Raw genomic sequence first — 19982 nt, forward strand, 5'->3', positions numbered from 1 at the left:
TACGAAACGAAGGTTATATTTAGATCTGTTTCACGATTGTTTCGTCGAAAATTAGTCAAGCAAACGTTTTTACTCTGTGCCCGTATCATCCGCTATAGTTTTCAGTTTCTCTATCTGATCCGACACGGTCTAGTCCTCTGATCACACAAGTTTGTAAATTTAAACCGGGTTTAAATGTTACGTAACACAATATTAGTGTACTCCGAGCATTCTGTGGAAAGAGTTTGGTGCGACTATAAACTGTCAGGTCGTTTTTTGTTTTCTGTCTAGATGACGGTCATTCACTTCAAATTTTGTGTCTGTAATTGTCAATGATGGTGTTCTATTTTCAACTGCTTTATCGACTGTGATTATTTGAATATTATTGATAATTTAATCTTCTTATTTCGAAAATTTGTTGTTTTTATTTATTTATAGATATTTGGTTAAAATTAAATGTCGAAGGCTTGTAATTCAGCTTGTCGATTTTATTACTCAAACAGAATAAAGTTTATAAATATTTTACTAAATATATAATTGTACTGAATGTAAATAATAAATTTAATTCACGGTCTTGCAGAGGATTCCAAAAATGCAGCACGAATATTTACCGAACAGTCTTCGAATTTACTGGAACGGCTGGAAGTATTCGAACGACAGCTGCACGAACGCATCGCGAGCCACATCCCACGGGACCTGGACTCGCTGGAACACCTGGTACTACAACATAAAGACTGGGAAAGCAGTCTACATACATTGTCGTCTGATATTGAAGAAGTACAGACCACATTTAGAGGTAAGTTGGTAAAATTGTATAAGTAATCTTTTTCTATATAAACCCTTGATTAACCCTACTAAAGCAACACTTTCAAAATGGTATTATTTCATTAAAATCAATTATTTAACTACTTTCTTATCATCGTTATTGAGACTCTATTCCATATGTTTAGGGTCAATGCAAGTGCCTCTTATTAAAATGCAACTGTAATAAAGGTCCACGCCCTTTACGGCCGGACGCCAACCCTCCTAAGGAATGCTTTTACTGGTGTGTTTGTTGTCCACCATCATACAAGTCATTAATCGCTTTTGTTTTTAATGAATGCACTTAACAGAAAAAAATTAAATAAAGTATATAAAAAAAATTTTAGTCGGCTCTTACTACACGCACGTTTTGAGATGGGATAGTGTTTTCTTGCCGAACATGCCTCTAACTTTAAATTACTCAAATCATATATAAACTTTATAAGTAAATATATACTAATAAATGAGGAGCCATATTTTGTAACATCCAACTGAAAAAACTGCGTTTTTGAGAAGTTTTTAGTCAATAATACTTTTGTGTAAGAAACTATTACTGCTGTTTCACCCTCTTTAAATGTTTGACGTGACAAGGTTTTTTTTATTGGTGATAGGGTTTTATGCATGCTCGTCTGGGTAGGTACCACTCACTCATCAGATATTCTATCGCAAAACAGCAGTATTATTATTGTGTTCCGGTTTGAAGGGTGAGTGAGCCAGTGTAATTACAGGCACAAGGGACATAACATCTTAATTCCCATGGTTGGTGGCGCATGGGTAATGTAAGCGATGGGTGACATTTCTTACAATGCCAATGTATATGTGCGTTGGTGACCACTTACTATCAGGTGGCCCATATGCTCGTCTGCCTACTTATAGTATATATACAAAATGTGAACTTCCTAAGCCTTATTATGTGCTATATTAATTTCGCTCTTGTTCTAGGCATTGCCCTTAAGACACCTGCTATGAAAAAGAATCTCGACAAAGTCATGGGCAAATGGAACGACATGCAATCAAAGAGTCAACTATTCGTTGAAAGGTAAGTCCAAATAATCATAACATCGGAATCCCTTCAACTTGACAATGTTTACATCAGACCTTTTATAATATTGATGAAAAAAAAGCTTACAATATTTATATATACATTTCATTTAATTTTATTTTAAATTTGTGGGAAAAAGAAACTACACTCAGTAGTTTCTTGCCAATTTTTTCCATGTAGAATTTTCATCTCGAACTGTCGATAGCTTAATATAATCCTGTAAAATGAAGATTCGAGTGCTCGGTAAAAGTCTACTTGGCTGAAATATATCTTGATTTTAACGTTAATATTGTCACATCTTAAATATGTAAACACAATACATATGTATGTAGGTATCCTACATTTGCCCTCAATACGCGCTATGTTTGTACGAAAACAACAATTTTAAAGTGTAAGAATTAAACCTATTTATATTGTACTTGTATTGTCTTGTCTGTTCGTATCATTAAATTGCATTTTATTTTGTTGCAGGTTAAAGTTCGTCGAAATTGTCATTAACAGTATGGAAGAAAACAATCAAACGATTTCCGAATTCGAGATCAAACTGGCTCAGTTCAACGACCTACCCAATGATGTTGAGCTTCTCAAAGATGTATGTATCAAATATCTTCATTATTTTATATAAACAAAGTTTTTTTAAAAGTCTCCAGTGGTAATCTAGCAATATCATACTTTATTACTTTACTTTAAATTGAAAATGGTTAGACAGGCTGGTAAATGGAACATCTGATGGTAACCGCCCATTGACATTGGCGCTGTAGATAAATATTAACCACCGCCATCGTCAACGCGCCACCAACCTTGGCAACTATGTTGTGTAGTTGCACTTTTGTCTTTTATTACTGTGGTTTACTGTCTGGATAAAGTAAGCCAGTGTAATTACAGATAATTTAGGTGTTATAATATCCTCTATATCTGAGCAAATGTGATGATAATCAGTTCATTCTGTCCATAGAAAGGACTCAGTACTTATTACAACATCACTACCGATAAAATTATTTACTTTCACTACGATTTAGACCTAAATCACAAATCAACTTATTATAAGTTTACCATAAATCTGTCCCTTAGATCCACGAGGAGCTCCTCCGCATGCAAGTAGCGGTGAGCAAGCAGCAGATCCAGGTGGACCAGATGAACGACGACGCGGAGAACTGCCGGCGCCTCGTGGAGAGCTCGCGCGCCGCGCTGGCCGGCGCCGCGCGCGGCAAGCAGCTCGACCTCGAGCGCCTCGACAAGGAGGCGGCGCAGCTCAACGCGCGCTGGGGGCACGTGTGCGGGCAGCTCGCCGAGCGGTGCGCCACTTCCGTTATACGTTCTCCGTTACCTATTTAGATAGCTCATTTCCAGCAAACATAAAAACAATGGCTCGAGGAGATAGCGCTGGAGCTTCTTTCACCCGAGTGTGCCGCGGATGGGTTGATAATAGATAATATGACCAAATCTCATCCATTTCCTTACTTCGATATTATCTTTGATTTTTTTTTAGACTAATTATAATATCAATCTGAGCTATTTCAAACTAAAGCAGAAATATCAAAGTTAATTCTATTCCGTTTTCTGACAGACTCCGAAGTTGCGAAGCGGCGTACCAACTCCTGCGCAACTACAACGCGGGCCTCGAAAAAGAAGCGGAGTGGATCGATGACGCATACAGCAAGCTGCAAGCGCAGCCCCCCATCGAGGTGCGACCCAAGGAGCAGCTGGAGCCTTCCCGGGTTCGTAAGCCTATATGAAAGTATTATATGTGGATAAATGATAAAAACTAAAAAATAAATTTGAAACTTAAAAATAGTTGACGAAAAATGTTTTGATAATTTTGATCATCGATTTAAACTAATTTGTTTCTAATTTTTATAGATGCATCTTTTAGTTTAGGTCATATAGCTTCATATTATATACAATGTTTTATTTTTGTAGAATTTTTAAAACTTAATAGAGGTTTCTGAACGACGATTTTGAATTAAATTCCATTACTTATTTAAAGTATCGTTAATTTTTTTCAGTATTCCATCACAGTTTCAAAAATCGTTTATCGAATAATAGTATAAAAATATATGTATTAATTTAATTTCTATAATCGCAGAATCTATTGACGAGTGTCGTGGAGAGGACGCCAAAGATTGAGAAAGTTAACGTAGACGGTGGAAGATTCATTCGAGAGGCGAAGGTAAATATCGGCGCTGTGAAAATCGTATCTGGCGTGTATTTAATCTGTGGCATTCTTTGGTATTCCATTTTCAACATTTATATGATATTATATATGATTACTTTTGAAAAATATGACTTTCCTTTTTTCTCTTCCTATACTTACAGTAAGAGAAAAAAGGATAGGTTGTATAAAATTTACTTTTGTTAATGTTTGAGAATCTTTTGGGTGATATGATACCATAGAATGCAGTCCTACGATTAAGCTCGCGTTAGAAGTGATTTTGAGAGATTATGAAAGGCATTTGAAGTTTAGGATATATGTGTCCAGCGTCTTTCCTTCTCTTTTCCTTGTCTCGTTTGGGTCTTCGGGTCTTCGAACGTTGATTATTGATAGTCTATCAGTCTGTTTTGAAACATGCATGAAGCTTCAGCCAGCAATATTAATGCTTTTGAATGACGCTTTGAAATAAAACCTAATAGTAATTCGACGCTTGTTTTACAACTAACATAACAAAAACATCTGAAAGCGGGACGTTTGTGTGATTGAACATATTCCAACGGCAATATATGACTGCTGTGTCGCAATGTCACTAAAGCGATAACGCACCGGCCGCTCGAGCGGAACGCGTTCGAAATTCAAATCGTTTTCTTATAAAGCAATCAAAGTGACTGAGAATTTATATATAATTAAGGTCAATGTTCTTACGCTTTGCATGCGATTCTATTCAATGTGATCGATGTACACTATTTAAAAAAAAACTTATTTAAAGTCGAAATCGTACAAGTGGTTTGTAAATTTCGCTTCGGTTGAAAATGCACGTTGGGTGTTTTAAAGTGTACGCACTGGGTGTTGCACGCTTATCTGTAGCGGACTTCCAGCATGACCACTGTATCCTGGAATACCTGTCTGGACTTCAAAGAAAAAATCGAATTCTAATAAAAAAATTGTCATTGTTTTCCAAATTTGGTACGAATGTGCTCTGAATGTGTATTGGATGGCTGTAGACGTCTGGACGTGTTGCCTATTTTTAATGTTAAAATTTATAGACGAAATTGAAAACAATAGTTTGAACTTACCGATGAAAGAAATTGTGTGTGATGGAAATATTTTATGATACGCTTATTTTAACAGACGGCGGGTTGTTCTTAAAGTTAAGAATCGTAATTATTATCGAATTTCTGGTACATTGAAATAAAAATTTACAATTCTGATTTGGCACGAACACCTTTTATTTCAATGGTATGATGATGAAAACGTTAATGAAAAGTCGCTTTTTATTTGAAAAATAAGCTTTAAGGGCAGTCCGTCTAAACTAACCCTAACGCCCAACCTAACCCGAACTAGATACACTCGTCGAGATGTCAGCGTTACGTGGAATGGCTCTGCGAGGAGATCCACCCGTCCCTCGACACGAGGCAGCTGAAGCGGCAAGCGGACGTGGAGCTCGCGGAACGGTTACGGAACCGAGGCCGAACGGATGTGGTCCCCGGCGTGGAACCTGTCCCATCAGGCGCTGAAGCAGTGGCCAGGGAGTTGGACGAGTTGAACGCGAAACACCAGAGGCTGCTGGACTTGCTATACGAGAGACTGAGGAGAATAGCTGCAGCCAATCCTGGAGATATTGTCACATTGGTAAGTTGAATTTGACTACATATTTTTTTGCTATTTAAAAAATTCGCACGTGTTTTATTTACAAAGGACTTCATTTAATTAATTAGGCAAAAAAACAGACGTCATGTGAGAAGCAATTAATGGATTTGAGTGAGATAATTGTCTTGAATATTCGAGGTAAAAATGAGCATTAATTTACTCGAAAACGAATTTTTAATCAATCCAAATAAACCAGTTAAAATTTAAAAGAATTATTAATTGAATTCCATTCGAAAACACTTGTGTCTAGTAAGGACATACGTTTCACTTAATTCACAGCAAATGATGTCACGATTATGTCATTTTATCGTGTGGACCTCGAAGGAGGCCGTCTACTACCAGGCGCCAGTTTCGAATAGCAAATTAGAAAATGTTAGGCCTCTGTGTTTACAGAACTAGTTTACGCTTTAGATCGCGTCCGAGTTATTACTAAAGATAAATATCAATTTTGACGTTATAAAAAATATTTGTTCAGTAGTTTTTTTTGATAAATATTAATTAGAGAAGTTTAAGATTAGAATAATTTTATCTTTTTAATTATCAAATTTTTAAATTTAAAAAAATATATATTTCTATAAATTGTCGTTCTATGATATAAAAATTAAACTTGCAATTTGGATTGATTTATATTATGTAGTTAAACATTGCGAATTGCGTTTTAAATCGAGTCTTAAACAAATACGCAATGATCCAACCGTTCTGTATAAGGCGAATCAACACCCACACACCGCTGTGCAGTCAACGTGGGCCGATAGTAAATGTTTTATTACGAGCGGCGTAATTGAGTATAGCGAACGCAAAGGTTAGGTGCTTTATGACTACTAAATAAGGTATTTGATTAGCCAATGCTATCTGTTATGTAAGGTTTTAAACCTTTTTTACCGAATATGTTTAAAAAGTAAATAGTTCTAGATTTTTTATCTATACACACATTGACAACATTTTTTTTTCAAATTGGAGAAACACATTATCGTCATTAGCGTACCATAATAGCGTTTAGAAATACGACCTTTAATATTACCTGTGAGAACACGATAGGTATATAATAATGGTATATTCGGACATAGTCCAAGCCCGTTTGAGTGGGTACCACCCACTGAGCGCTTAGTTTACTGCCACAGTAATTTTTTGTATTGCTGTTGTTGGGACTGAAAGTCGAATGAGACGGCGTGATTACATGCCCAAGAGACAAAAACATGTTACATCCTGTAGTTAACGAATCATTCACAAGTAGAAGTTGCTTATTGTTATTGTTTACTTTGCCAGTGTTTAACAGTTAACCTGACCACTTACCATCAGGTGCCTCATACTGCTTGTCTAATTGGCTAATCTTTTTAAAGAACAGCCACCGTGACCAAAAATTGGTCGAGAGGACTTTGTTATCATCATCATCTATATACTGATCTGATCATAAGTTAAATTTTATCTGATGTGTGTGAACACTTCTCTATTTTAATAATAATAATAACTTTTTATTTCAGAACATTAATTAATCCATGACATAAATTTGGCGGTTTTTCTCTGGCCTTATTGCCATCTACATTTATACTTACTCTTATCGAACATAACATTCATCTATACATTACAATACAATGCAAAGGGTATCACGCCCATACTAGACAGGTCTGTGGTCGGATTAGATTATTGTAAGTTTGATAACATATACTTATATACCGCTACTTGAAATCCATTTACATAAAACTTCACACTACACAATTAGTTCTTATCTCGAAACGATTTATTACATCATAGCCGAATCGGTAAAGGTGTAAGTGCATCCGATCGAGAAGTACTTGCATCTGCATATTATCTGTAGTATTTCCGAAGGCAATTAATTTTAATGATTAAACGGTATTAATGTTACTAGTCTATAATTGATAAAGCTGAATATGGCGGTATGCTCCATAAGTTCTTCAAGTACGTAGAATTTCCTAATCCAGTCGATGTTCTAGTTTTTTTTCCTCTAAGCCGATGACTTTGATGTTTATGAGAGAATGAGCTAAAGATGATCTTCGATCCAGTGACTAGTTTATTAAGCAGCAAATTCCAAGACGCTGAGTTCAAGCTCAGTTCGAGCCAGTAAACATTTATTAAATTTTTCTGCCACAATATTTATCAGTTGGCCTGAACTCTCTGATCGTGACGGATTGCTGACCCACTGGATTATGAGAGTGATAAGTAGAACGTGAACCTGTGTTTGCGCACACAATTGAACACTGATATATTTCCTGCGCAGTTGCCTATCCTCCATTGAGTTTCCCGCCGTGACCTAAATCATCGAACAAAAGTTATGCCTCATCTTCCATCTTTTTTTCTCAAGTTTTAAAACTTGATATACAAATCTCGTATTTCGTAAAAGTGATACGTCATGGAAATAATAAAAAACCAACCACCATTGGAGTATCGTGGTGGAATAAGCTCGAAACCAAACTTCCCCTCAAGAGCAGATGAAGACTTTGGTGTGAGACATTGAAAGTACTACCACAGAAATTAATGTTTAATATATATAATACCTCTATTGGATTACCTACTGATATAATCCTACACACAGTTACAATTCGAATTCTGTTTTCGCAAGTTCTAAAATGAATTTCAAATGCACGATTATATATTCCACTTAAATCCGTTAGTTTAAAACCACAAGATGACGTAACGTTGATAAAATCGAGCAAAATTTGTACGAATACTTCGTTTCGCACCAGTAAAAGGGATTAACGTACCCAAAAATTATTTATTACATCGTAAATATGAGTACAAGGAAATAGTTACTCTGTGTTGTGGATAATATGTATTTATATATAAGATGACGTTATGTTAAAAGTAATGAATAGCACGTCCGTCCCGCATTGTTGTCTGACTGTTTATTGTAGTGGCAATTAAACTTTTTCTATCTTTTATATTTCTTAATGTGTACTAATAACTACAGATCGAAATGATTTGACGATTTTTAGTACCGATACAAGTATTTATAGTTAGGTTACCATCGCAAATATTTTTGTTACTCTTAGGTATATGTGTACTAAATATTTGTATCTTTTTTTGTTAATTATTCATTATTATTAATAATAATAATAATATCGTGGGACATTTTTCGCACACGGCCATCTGATCCCAAATTAAGCTTGTACAAAGCTTGTGCTATGGAAACCAGACAACTGATATACTACATATACTACTTTTCTTTTGTAAATACATACTTATATAGATAATTACACTCAGACTCAAGACAAACAGACATGTTCATGCAAACAAATGTCTGTCCTGGGTGGGAATCGAACCCACAACCTTCGCCGTGAAAGGCAAATGTCTACCAACCACGCCAACCGGCTCGTCAAATTCATCGTCGTTCATTAATTAATAACTTAGAATTGTCGGAAGTTATTTCATTCGTCTTATATTTTTGTTACTTAAAATGCTAAAGCAATATGAAAAAAAAATAGAAAATAATTTTATAAAGTTTCACATACATAAGTAGATTCTAGAGGAGGGTGATACCTGTTCGTGTTCTTGCACAAGTATTATTATCTTTTTTACACGTGAAATGTATCAGGATTTTCACAGTGCGCTTAACTCTCAGATAAGCTGTATAAAAAGTTGGTGATTACGTCATTTATATAGTTGCAGTCAATCATCAACAGATAGCCCGACGATTTAACGCGATGACGATTTAACGTCCGCTTTTTCAGTATCGCGCGAACGACGATCGCTGATCGACGCACGTCCTAACGAACTGCGTACAGCGTTTTCGAAATTCGAACGAGTGAAAAATCGACGTGCAAGTTAATAAGTGCCAGTGTTGTGCATTTAATATTTTCGGAGAAGGTTCAGTGACCAAAGAGTTTATATCGTTTAAAAATACCTCCCGTGAATTATTTATAAATAAATTATACCTTGACCTTGTTGCGTTTAATAAAAATACAGAAAAAAAGTCGCGATAAAATAACTTTACAGCATTGGATAATATTTACCGTATCAGATATTAATGAAGCGATCAATATAAATGCAGTCGCGGAATGATTTTTGCGAAAATCGACGTTATAGGCTGTACGTAGTACTTGTTAACAATAAAAATTAAATCAAGTTTTTCTTGATATCGTCGAAAGCCGTTTCAGAGGCGTTTATTATTATTTTATTATAAACTGCGTCCGCGTCTCCGTTCTTAAATTTGGAAATATAAAGTTTAAATAAGGTTTTTTTTAATTGAAGACGAATTTATTAACAATATTTACATAATCACGCAAAATCGACTGCACAGATTTGGATGAAGTTTCAAATAGATTTCGCTCATACTTTGGCGGTCGGAAGCTAGTAAATAATACAATAGTTTATATTGTCATTTTATTTATGATTCTTCTTATTATTATTATAAATGGAAAAAATATTGCGATTGGACGTTTGGTACTATACAAAGAACGTCTGAGCAGATTCTTATAACACCGCCAAATAATAATACTTAGTATACTTGTGTTCTGGTTAAATGCGTAAGTGAGCCAGTGTAACAGGCACAAGGGATATAACATATTAGTTCCTAAGCTCTGTGGTGTATTGCCTACGTTAGGGATTTCTAATTTTTCTGACAGTGCCAAAGTCTATGAGTGATGGTGACCACTTACCATCAGGTTGAAATTAAAAAATAAAATAAAATTTGTCATTTCAATTCAACGACGTCGTAAAATAGCACTATCATATAGAGTACTGTTTTATTAGTCGTAAAAAAAATTATTAAATTTAATTACGCTGAGTAAAACGATCTGAAAATAACTTGTAAATAATTAATTCAATTATAAAATGTTTGCTATTTAACTAAAATTCGTTTTTGATAATCCTTACGGATGCAACTTAACGCTTTATCGATAACATTTTACAATGTTAATACAATAACCTTATCAGGAATGTTGATGTTTAAGAAGTATTAAAAATTATACTACAATGCTACGTTATCTTGTTATCGGTGCAGTAAACATCGATAATTCGCCGATTAATATAAACTTTGACGATTAATGTAAAACAATACTGTTTTAAAATTTAAACCTATATTAAATGAATACGTTTTGAAATTATATTTAGAAAGATTCGAGTATCCAATTATTGAATATATTTCGTATTCTGGTTGCGATATAACCTATTAAATTTAAATATAATTTCATGATGCTTATTATACAATAAAATACTTTATAAATGATAAAAAGAATGGAGACAGTATTCGTTAGTATACAAGATAAATAACAAATCTAATTGTATTTGATTAAAATGTATATTTTGGTTGGAAATGAGTATGTACTGAGTTTCTTCTTGGTAGAATCTGCATTCTTAACCGATGGTAGTGTCACATTTAATTCAATACAATAACGTGAAAAGTTCGTTTATAAGCCTATTTTATATCTTCTTCTTCGAGTGCCACTCCGACTAGCGAAGGTTGGCAGTCAGTTTTAAATACACCTTCTTGTTCTTCGGGAGGCGAAAGAGTTCGGCAGCACTCGCGATTCCCTTCCATTCACGGATGTTGCACAGCCAAGACTTTTTTCTGCGCCCAACAGCTCTCCTTCCGGCAACTTTTCCCATCATAATCAGTTGCAAAAGTTCATATCTTTCATGCCTAAGCACGTGTCCGAGATATGCAACTTTTCTCTTCTTGACAGTCTCCAAAAGTCTATTTTATATAAACGAGAATATTTTGTTTCGTACATTATTATTTTTTGCATGAAAATCGACAAATTTTGTAATGGCTCTGATCATTACCATTCGATATCTTTAAGTTTCATTTCCTCTCCATTTACGTGTAAAATATACATAATTTACAGTCGAATATCTAATTATTCATTAATGCGATGATCTCGTCAGAGTTTAAGGTCGCGCGAATAACAGATATGAAGCCGAACACTATCCACGTGATAATTAAAAGTAAAACTTTAAATTGATAAGATTTTCTCAACGAACGATTAAATCTCTTTTTTTTAAGCTAACAAAGTTCATGCATTGTGAATTTGTTAATGATGTAAAGTAAATACGATTTCCAAGAAGGGGTTAAAACAAGGGCATTAACGGCCTTACCTATAAATATTGCTTAGAGTTGGTGATTTTAAATAATGCTGTGACTTCTTTCGAATGCCAAACTAATGATGAGAGAACGTGACAACTGTATTTACCTAAACACTGGCTAAACAGCGTTTATAAGTAAGGTTACAAATAATTTAAAACGTATGTATTGTGGTAAAAGTTAAATTGTCATGAAAAAAATATTTACGTCTTTATCTATAACGAAATAATTGTAATTATGTATTGCATTTATCTTTATTATAAAGCTGAAAAGTTCATTTCGTCGAACATGATAATCTAAAAAAACAGTGGTTAGGTTTATGCTTAAGATATCCTGTTTAATAAGGAACGTTATAGGAAAAATAAATATATTCTCAAACGATACATGTAATTAGGTATAGAATGTATATGGTTCTTTATATTTATACTTTATGGACATGAACAAAACCACGGCATAGCTAGAAAAATATGATTACAAAGCATTTCATTCGTAGGTATCAATTGAGATTTTTTCCAATGATTTTAATATTGCAAATGGCGTATTATCATCGTCACATAAATTACGATTGTGACCTCATTCACAGCCATGACGAAACTAATGATAATTTTTTCCTCTCTATGAGGTCACTGCTTTTGAAAACGTATTTCTATACTTTAAATAATTACCTCACTGATTTCATTTTAAAAGCCTTAATTATTGATCATTATAAATCTTCATTTAGAAGCTTCGCTTTGTAACACGATTTTGTTCACGAAAATATCTAACGGTGAAGATTTAATAATATATAATAATATCCCGGGACATATTTCACACACGGCCATCTGATCCCAAATTAAACTTGTACAGAGCTTGTACTGTGGAAACCAGATAACTGATATACTACATATACTATTTTTCTTTTGTAAATACATACTTATATAAATAATTACACCCAGACTCAGGAAAAACAGACATGTTCATGCACACAATTATCTGTCCTGGGTGGGAATCGAACCCACAACCTTCGGCCTGAACCACCACGCCCACCAACCACGCCAACCGGCTCGTCTAAATTTATCAAGTTAATTCATGGTTGGTCAACTTTTCTTAAAATCGTTTCTAATAAAACGCCGTCCAGTTATTTCGAGCTCAGCCTTATCTTCCATTGTATTCGAATCAACCTATCAACTTTATTAATTCAATGTTCCACCTCTAAACCTTTTAAGACGAATGCATTCGTTCTAGTTTTTATTGTTTGTGTTATATTTAATTAAATTTTAGTATTATTCTGTTTATGAATTGTTTTATTTGTTGTAATCCCGAAAATTACGAATCGAATAATCCTGTAACATTTACGGCTTTAGCAAAAATATTGTGTCATCTTCTTGCAAATTAATGACGATAGAAAGAGATAAATCAGTGTTTAGTGCTAAAGGCTAATAAACGACGTAAAATTAAAATTTTAAATAATCTCTACGTTTTATGATTAGTTTTAAAGGCATTTACATCTATTTAATGTACTTTTTTCATTGCAGCCTTAACCTACCTCTAAGTAATTTTGTTTGCTTCATATAATGTGTGACATTTTAGGGATTCCTTAAATTTGTGTACAAAATAGCTCTTAATCGTTTTAAAATCCTATTTTGCGTTCTAGTCGAAATGTCATTTGGCAACTAATCGCTATTGACTGAACCCAAACGATTGCCACTTGCCAGATCGCCTATTTTTATAGTCACGTGACATTTTGTCGTTTGTTACTTATAAATTTACACATTATAAACCGTATTGCGAATAAAATAAGATCTCAAACAATACAATGATATTTATCGAATAAACCTTGTAAATATAATTTGTAAGAAGTGATAGCTTTGGATTTAATGTTTATTGTTATTATTTTATCAAACAAATAAACTTGGAAAAATAAACGTTGAATTTCAAAGTCACACCATATTCTATACTCACAAGTTGGTTCATTATTTTTACGATTCAAGGTGACGCGTGGATTATAAACAGAATGACAATTAGTTCGTTATTTGAATGTCTTTTAAAAATAAAAAAAGGTCAACAAATTATAAATTTTATTTTACTACGGGGGACTTTTTTACGAGCGTTTTACGTTATTAGTATGTACGTACCCGAATGTCTCTGCTAGAGAATGGATTATTATCAGACTTAAGCAATATATTGTACATATATTATTATTTTACAAATCATTATCAATCAATCAATCAACAGCCAATCGTTGTCCACTGCTGAACATAGGCCTCTCCCAAGGTGCGCCAAAGCTCCCTGTCCTCCGCCTTCCGCATCCAGTTGATGCCCGCCACCTTCTTAAGGTCGTCGGTCCACCTGGCTGTAAATATTAAAATTATCGTAGATTATTAGTTGTGTTGGAATTTCTGTAAGTATATTTAAAACAATTTTATAAAACACGTCTTTTATTCCAGTTTTCTAATTCAATAGAGCATTACATCGCAATAAACATAAGTTCGTTTTCTTTTTAATGCAATCATGCGGTAAAAAATTAAAAAAATGTTTATTAATACGAATTTTTTAAATGTATTGAGATAAAATATGTTATACATACTTCGCACACATACATCAAAGTCACGATATTACACATTTTATATTCTGTTCTGTAATCACAAAAACAAAACATGAACACTATAAATAATAATAATAAATTTTTGCTTTTTCGTAAAGATCGTTGCACGTCTTAATTCGGTCATCGACCTCATCGGAGACGCATTGGCGCGTTTTTACTAAGACTTCGCACTAAATACACTTCGTTGTTTGTGCAATCGGTTTTTTTTTTTCTGGATATTTCTGTCTATAGACAAATTTAAATAGATTATATATGATTTGTTGTATCGTTTTTTATTTCAAATTAATAAATGATATCGAAAAAACACGATAAGTTTTTAATTTCTATGTTTTTATTTCTATATATATAGTTTTAACAGATTACATAAATATTTTCGTGGTCATGAATGAACGAAGAATTTATACATAATTACATAACGCACGTGCCGCTGCCGGCTGCGTGTTGTAAAGCATAAATGTTTTATAAAAATCGTATAGCAACGTTGAAATTCGTATTTTAGGTCATCATTCGATATTGTAGATTGTGTTTATGCGTCGACAAGCAAGAATTTATTTTGTGAAATTGGACGAGTTGCTCATGTTAAAAAAGTAATAATAGACATTCTTTTCTGTTCAATTACATTTATCTCTAGATATTTTGTGTTTAAAATTAACTAATACATCAATTTTAGTAATCATTTTTGTTGGTTAAACCGATTAATTTTAAAAGTATACTGTTCCTAAATCTAATGTACTAGCAAGTATACCTATTAGATTTATGATACTTTTAATTACATCTTGATAAAGTTAATATCGTGTTGTACTTGTCGTGTATATTTATTATTTAAGTTAGTTTTACATGTAGGTATAAGCACGCGTGGACTTGGCCTATTTCCAAAATTTGTTCATATATTTTTTTCTACAATTCCATTATGCTAAAACAAACATATTTGACTTCCTTCCTACACTTTAGTGTTTTGTTAAGTGATATATGTACTGAGTCACCGTTTATATTTAGATATTACTTAAGCGCGGATTATGTGTTGTAAATATTTTAGTTTCCACCGACCGAACATCTTAAATGATTTGTGTATTATCTCACGGTGTAACTGAAAAGCTAATAGGCAATTAATAAATGTATTTTTCTTATTGTACCATTATAATTTTTCTCACGATAGATTAGACTGCGCAGGTCATATTATAGTCCACCAATGTGTGCGAAAACACAGGTGCATTCTCTATTTCCTCACTCTCATAATCCGATGTGTACACAATTCAAACTTCCAGACTCCGGGCTACCACTACTGAGAATCTTCGACAGAAAACCCCAATAACTTTTTATTGGTTTGATCTGGGGACCTGGGATCCTGGGTTTGAACCCAGGATATCAGCCTTATAGCCAGCCACTAGACCAACGAGGAAGTAAATTCATAGTCAATTAAATTGTTAAAAGTTATGTTAGGAGCGAAAAAATATTAAATAAGCTTAAAAAAATCAGTCCATAAGGTTGAATTATTCATAACTTCGAGAAGTTTCTACTGATGACGGGCTTTGTGCAGCCCCCTTTAGGTAGCATCTACTCATTTATTCTATCGCCGAACATCAATCAATACTTTTTATTAGTATTATTTTAATTACATGCTCAAATCAACTCTGTTTACCATCACAATCTTAGATTTTCAGTGATTTGAAGATATATTTTGTTTTTTATTTCTTCTACTGTCATTGTTTATAGGAAAAAGTGACCAATTACCACCTGTTTTTTTTTAAATTTACGATAAAGTATAGTTTTATTGGCTCTATTATTATTTATCGTACACAATTGGATGTTTTGTTGTTTAAATATCTCGATAAATCATTATTGTTAAGCTAAATCTAAAGAAAAGTATTATCAGAATAAGAAAATATTATTGGGTGTTAGGAAAGAATTATAAAACATTTTTACTCCGAAAGGATAGAATCACTTTGATCCGGTTTTCAATATAGACAGTTTGTAATAAACTAGTTTGGTAACGTCCCCAGCTAGCTATGTATCGGTGCAAAACAATTCACTGGTAAAAATAAGTACTTTTCGCTCGCGGCTTCGCTAGCGTTTCAGGGGGGACAGGTGTTAGGTATAAAGAGTAATAGTCCTTCCTTGGGGTTTTAACTTGCTCCGTATAAAATTTCATCAAAATCGATTCAGTAGATTATCCGTGAAAATGCAACAGACGGATGGAGTAACTTTCGCATTACTATATATTAGAATAGATAAATATTCAAATAACACGAGTATAGCAATTTACCCGTTGTATATTATTAATATGAATTATAATATAATTATTTACATAAACGAGTCAACGAATTTATAAAGTGTTTTAAATATATGTAGACTTATTTTTTATTATAAATGAACACAATAACTGTATAGTTCTTATATATTATTACATTACACTAATTACAAGAGATATGATAGGTAACAATAATGCATAAATGCTTATAGGAAATTTGGTTAAGAGTAATTTTTTTGTATTGTCTTGTGGGCCGTGAGCCTTACAGAACTGTGTCCAGTGCGAGTTTTTTAATGTATCGAATATCGTTTACGTTAACTGCGTTTTGTATGGAATCCCGATTAATGTCACTAGACGGCGCTGTTTTTATTCCATAAAGAGAAATATTAAGGAATAGAATAGACAGACGTAATCGGAACACAATTTCTTGTAGGTTTCGGTATAGTCTAAACGAAATCGGTGGTAGCGGTGGTAAGTCTCTGATATAAGAGCTTACTTGATTAAATAATATTTTGTTTGCGATCTAGAATTTTCTTGAGAAAATAGTATAACTCGGTTCTACAAGTATACGTACTGCATATGATCCTTATTATGATTCATAGAGCATAAATGATTTGTTACTAAAATGTAACATAATATTCCAATTTAATTTATTAACGAAACAGACGAGATATTGTATCTCTAAGTATAATTTACGTATCACAGAACCGTCTATATAGATACATACACGAAGCAATTTTTAAAATAAATTCAATATTGTTAAAATCTACTTTAAAAAAAAAAAAAACTCAGGCACAGGCTCATGGTTTTAGAACCATAAATTATTCTGTTCATAACCAAGTTTGAGGTTTTTCATTCCGAAACGGTGTTTAAATCTTTCCAATCAGTAACGAAAATAAAATCCATTAAATATAATATGAATAAAGCTTTTACTTTGTAGTTGTAGGATTATTGTACGGATAGTAATAATGATAGTTTAATCCGGGCTGTACACATAACACACACAAACACAAAAAACATTATGTAAAATTAAAACGAAAACAGCGGGTCTTATCGTCTTAAGCAATCTCTAACATAGAGTAGGATACAATACTAAATGGTATGCATTTTTGCCCTGAAATACGATAAAATATCTATCATATTGTAACACAGAATCTACGAGACAGAACTTCAGTGTACTACTCGTTTAATATCAAACGAACAAACAGGAAATAATTTTAAAAATAATTAAAATCCCACTTAACCGCTTTTAAATCATGTATTTAAATATGCAATCATAATATAATATACGCTTTGTTATAAGAAATAGTATTTTTGTCATTATCAATACTCCTTGTTGCGACAAAAAGTTACTACGTCACTTTAAGGTCATAGGGTCAGTACTATTTGTAGTGTCGAATCGAGAAATTCTATTTTAGATTTTATATCAATCGAATAAAGTTTAGTTTCATTCGGCTGATATGTCATATTACTTTTTAATCCCTAGTCCATTTTAAGGCACCGCACCGGCGCAATGGGATGCGCGCGCATCTCCCAGTATCGAGTGGCCCAGTCGTTTTCCTAACCTCAAATTATCCAGAAACAGCTGTTATCCTAAAATTTCTAAAACACAAATGTAATAATAATCAACGCAACAATCGTCGGTCTCGGCTAGACGCGTCGGAAACTATTACGAAATGTTTTAAATTTAGAATCGGCGTTATTTTTTTTCGGTTTACGGTTTTCATGCTTTTCATTCAGTATCCGATCAGCACGTTTCGCGTACACCCGTGCCGTCTTTATGAATAACTATTTTTCTTTTAATTACGATAATATTTATCCGGGCATTGTTTTAAATTATTTTTGTGTTTATTACGGTTGTCACTAATTGTGTGTTAAACTGTTCTAGGTTGTGAAAGAAAATGCTCTAATTTATTATATTTTTAAGTTTAATTACAATATAGTGTGAATCATGTTTATACGTTGTAAACGTTATAAATGGTTTTAGTGTTGTGTTATTTATCTTTGTGTTAAAATGGAGGAGTACGAGTATGACTTCGCGTTCGAATGTCGGGTTGGTATTGACATGTTATAGTACTTACGATTACAATTAAATAAATTATGAATTTGAAAAATGTTGCCATATAAAGTATGAAAATAGCCGAGATGGCCCAGTGGTTGCAGAGCGTGAATCTTGATCGATAATTGCGTCAAAACCGGGCAAGCACAGTTTTCATGTTCTTAATTTGTGTTTATAATTTATTTGGTGCTCCGCGGCGAAGGAAAACATCGCGAGGAAACCTGCTTGTGTCTAGTTTCTTTGAAATGATCACTTATGTATCACCAACCCGCATTAGTGCAACGTGGTGAAATAAGCTCCAAACTCTCTCCTCAAAAGCCGTATCTCAGCAATGAAACATTTACAGGAATACTTTGCTTTGTTATTTAAATTTTATGATATAAAATTTCTAGAGAAATAAAGTCGCATATGAACAATTTAGTTTTACTAACCAATTCAAGTATTTAAGTTACATAGTTATCTACAGATAAACGCATAAAAGACAAGCCATATTATATAGCAGGTTATTCTATCAGCAAAATAAGCAATTTATTATTAATAATTATATATTAAAGGCTTTGATAAAGTAACATATATGTATGTATATGTCTGACCTACAATCGAATCGAATTTTGCAATTCAATCCAGTCTCTTGAATGCGTATATAAATATTTGTCAAACATATATATTAACTGGATAATTGTAACAATCGTTAGGTTATAATAAATCTAGCCAGAAAAACGGCTGATATAAAAGCCCTTTCAGCTAAGTTATAAACGCACTTACCTAATTAACCATAAGATATAGAAATTGTCTATAGAAATTTTATGCGATTCGTCGTAAATCGAATGCTCCATTCACAATTTTCGACATTTTACAATGTGTATAGATTTATTATAAACCAATTGTCCTTACGATTTTACTCGACTTGTGTATATTTATTAAAATCGTGGATTCATCTCAATAGATAAGTTTGACTGCATATGCTTCTTTGTAAATCTGTCACTTTAAACTAATAAGTATTTTAAAATGTTTCTATTGAGGCAAATAATGATTTAAACAAAACAGTTATCTCACTGCTATTTATCTTTATGAAGATTTTGTTCTTTAAGCATAATAATCATGACCACGAAAACTTATGTTTTTTTACTCTAATCTCCAAAACCAACTTATCAGTTATTACTTTTAAGCGAATAATGTCCTTTATGAGGATTGTTGTATATGTAATTTTAGTTTTAATTCAAATGTATATTATTTTTTCCAGCGCCTCGTTGAGGCAATGGCGCCGCGCTCAGCGCGTTCCTTCCGACAAGAATTCAACATGCAGGATTTAGCGACAACAGAGCACACGTATACCTCACATTATACTTCTGAAAAGTAAGTAGTACTAAAACATGCGTACACGGACACGTACGTAAGGATATATAGACGTCTATGTGTCCTTGTGTACG

General features: G+C 33.2%; 1 protein-coding gene across 23 annotated transcripts in view; it reads left to right on the top strand.

Moving 5' to 3' along the window:
• The window catches only part of LOC126777145 (microtubule-actin cross-linking factor 1), a 266118-nt gene that overhangs the window by 189541 nt on the left and 56595 nt on the right, over positions 1–19982 (top strand). For 18 of the 23 annotated variants that reach the window (XM_050500046.1, XM_050500057.1, XM_050500043.1 and 15 more), the window contains 8 exons: positions 560–775; positions 1723–1819; positions 2294–2414; positions 2894–3117; positions 3390–3540; positions 3909–3992; positions 5319–5606; positions 19796–19908. In XM_050500046.1, coding sequence (XP_050356003.1) covers positions 560–775; positions 1723–1819; positions 2294–2414; positions 2894–3117; positions 3390–3540; positions 3909–3992; positions 5319–5606; positions 19796–19908 — 1294 coding nt within the window. Of the gene's footprint in view, positions 1–559; positions 776–1722; positions 1820–2293; positions 2415–2893; positions 3118–3389; positions 3541–3908; positions 3993–5318; positions 5607–9321; positions 9447–18381; positions 18547–19795; positions 19909–19982 lie in introns of those variants that run through there. The other 5 variants (XM_050500055.1, XM_050500056.1, XM_050500058.1 and 2 more) reach the window with 2 other exon arrangements.

Source organism: Nymphalis io, chromosome 22 (assembly GCF_905147045.1).
Source record: "Nymphalis io chromosome 22, ilAglIoxx1.1, whole genome shotgun sequence".
Lineage (NCBI taxonomy): Eukaryota > Metazoa > Arthropoda > Insecta > Lepidoptera > Nymphalidae > Nymphalis > Nymphalis io.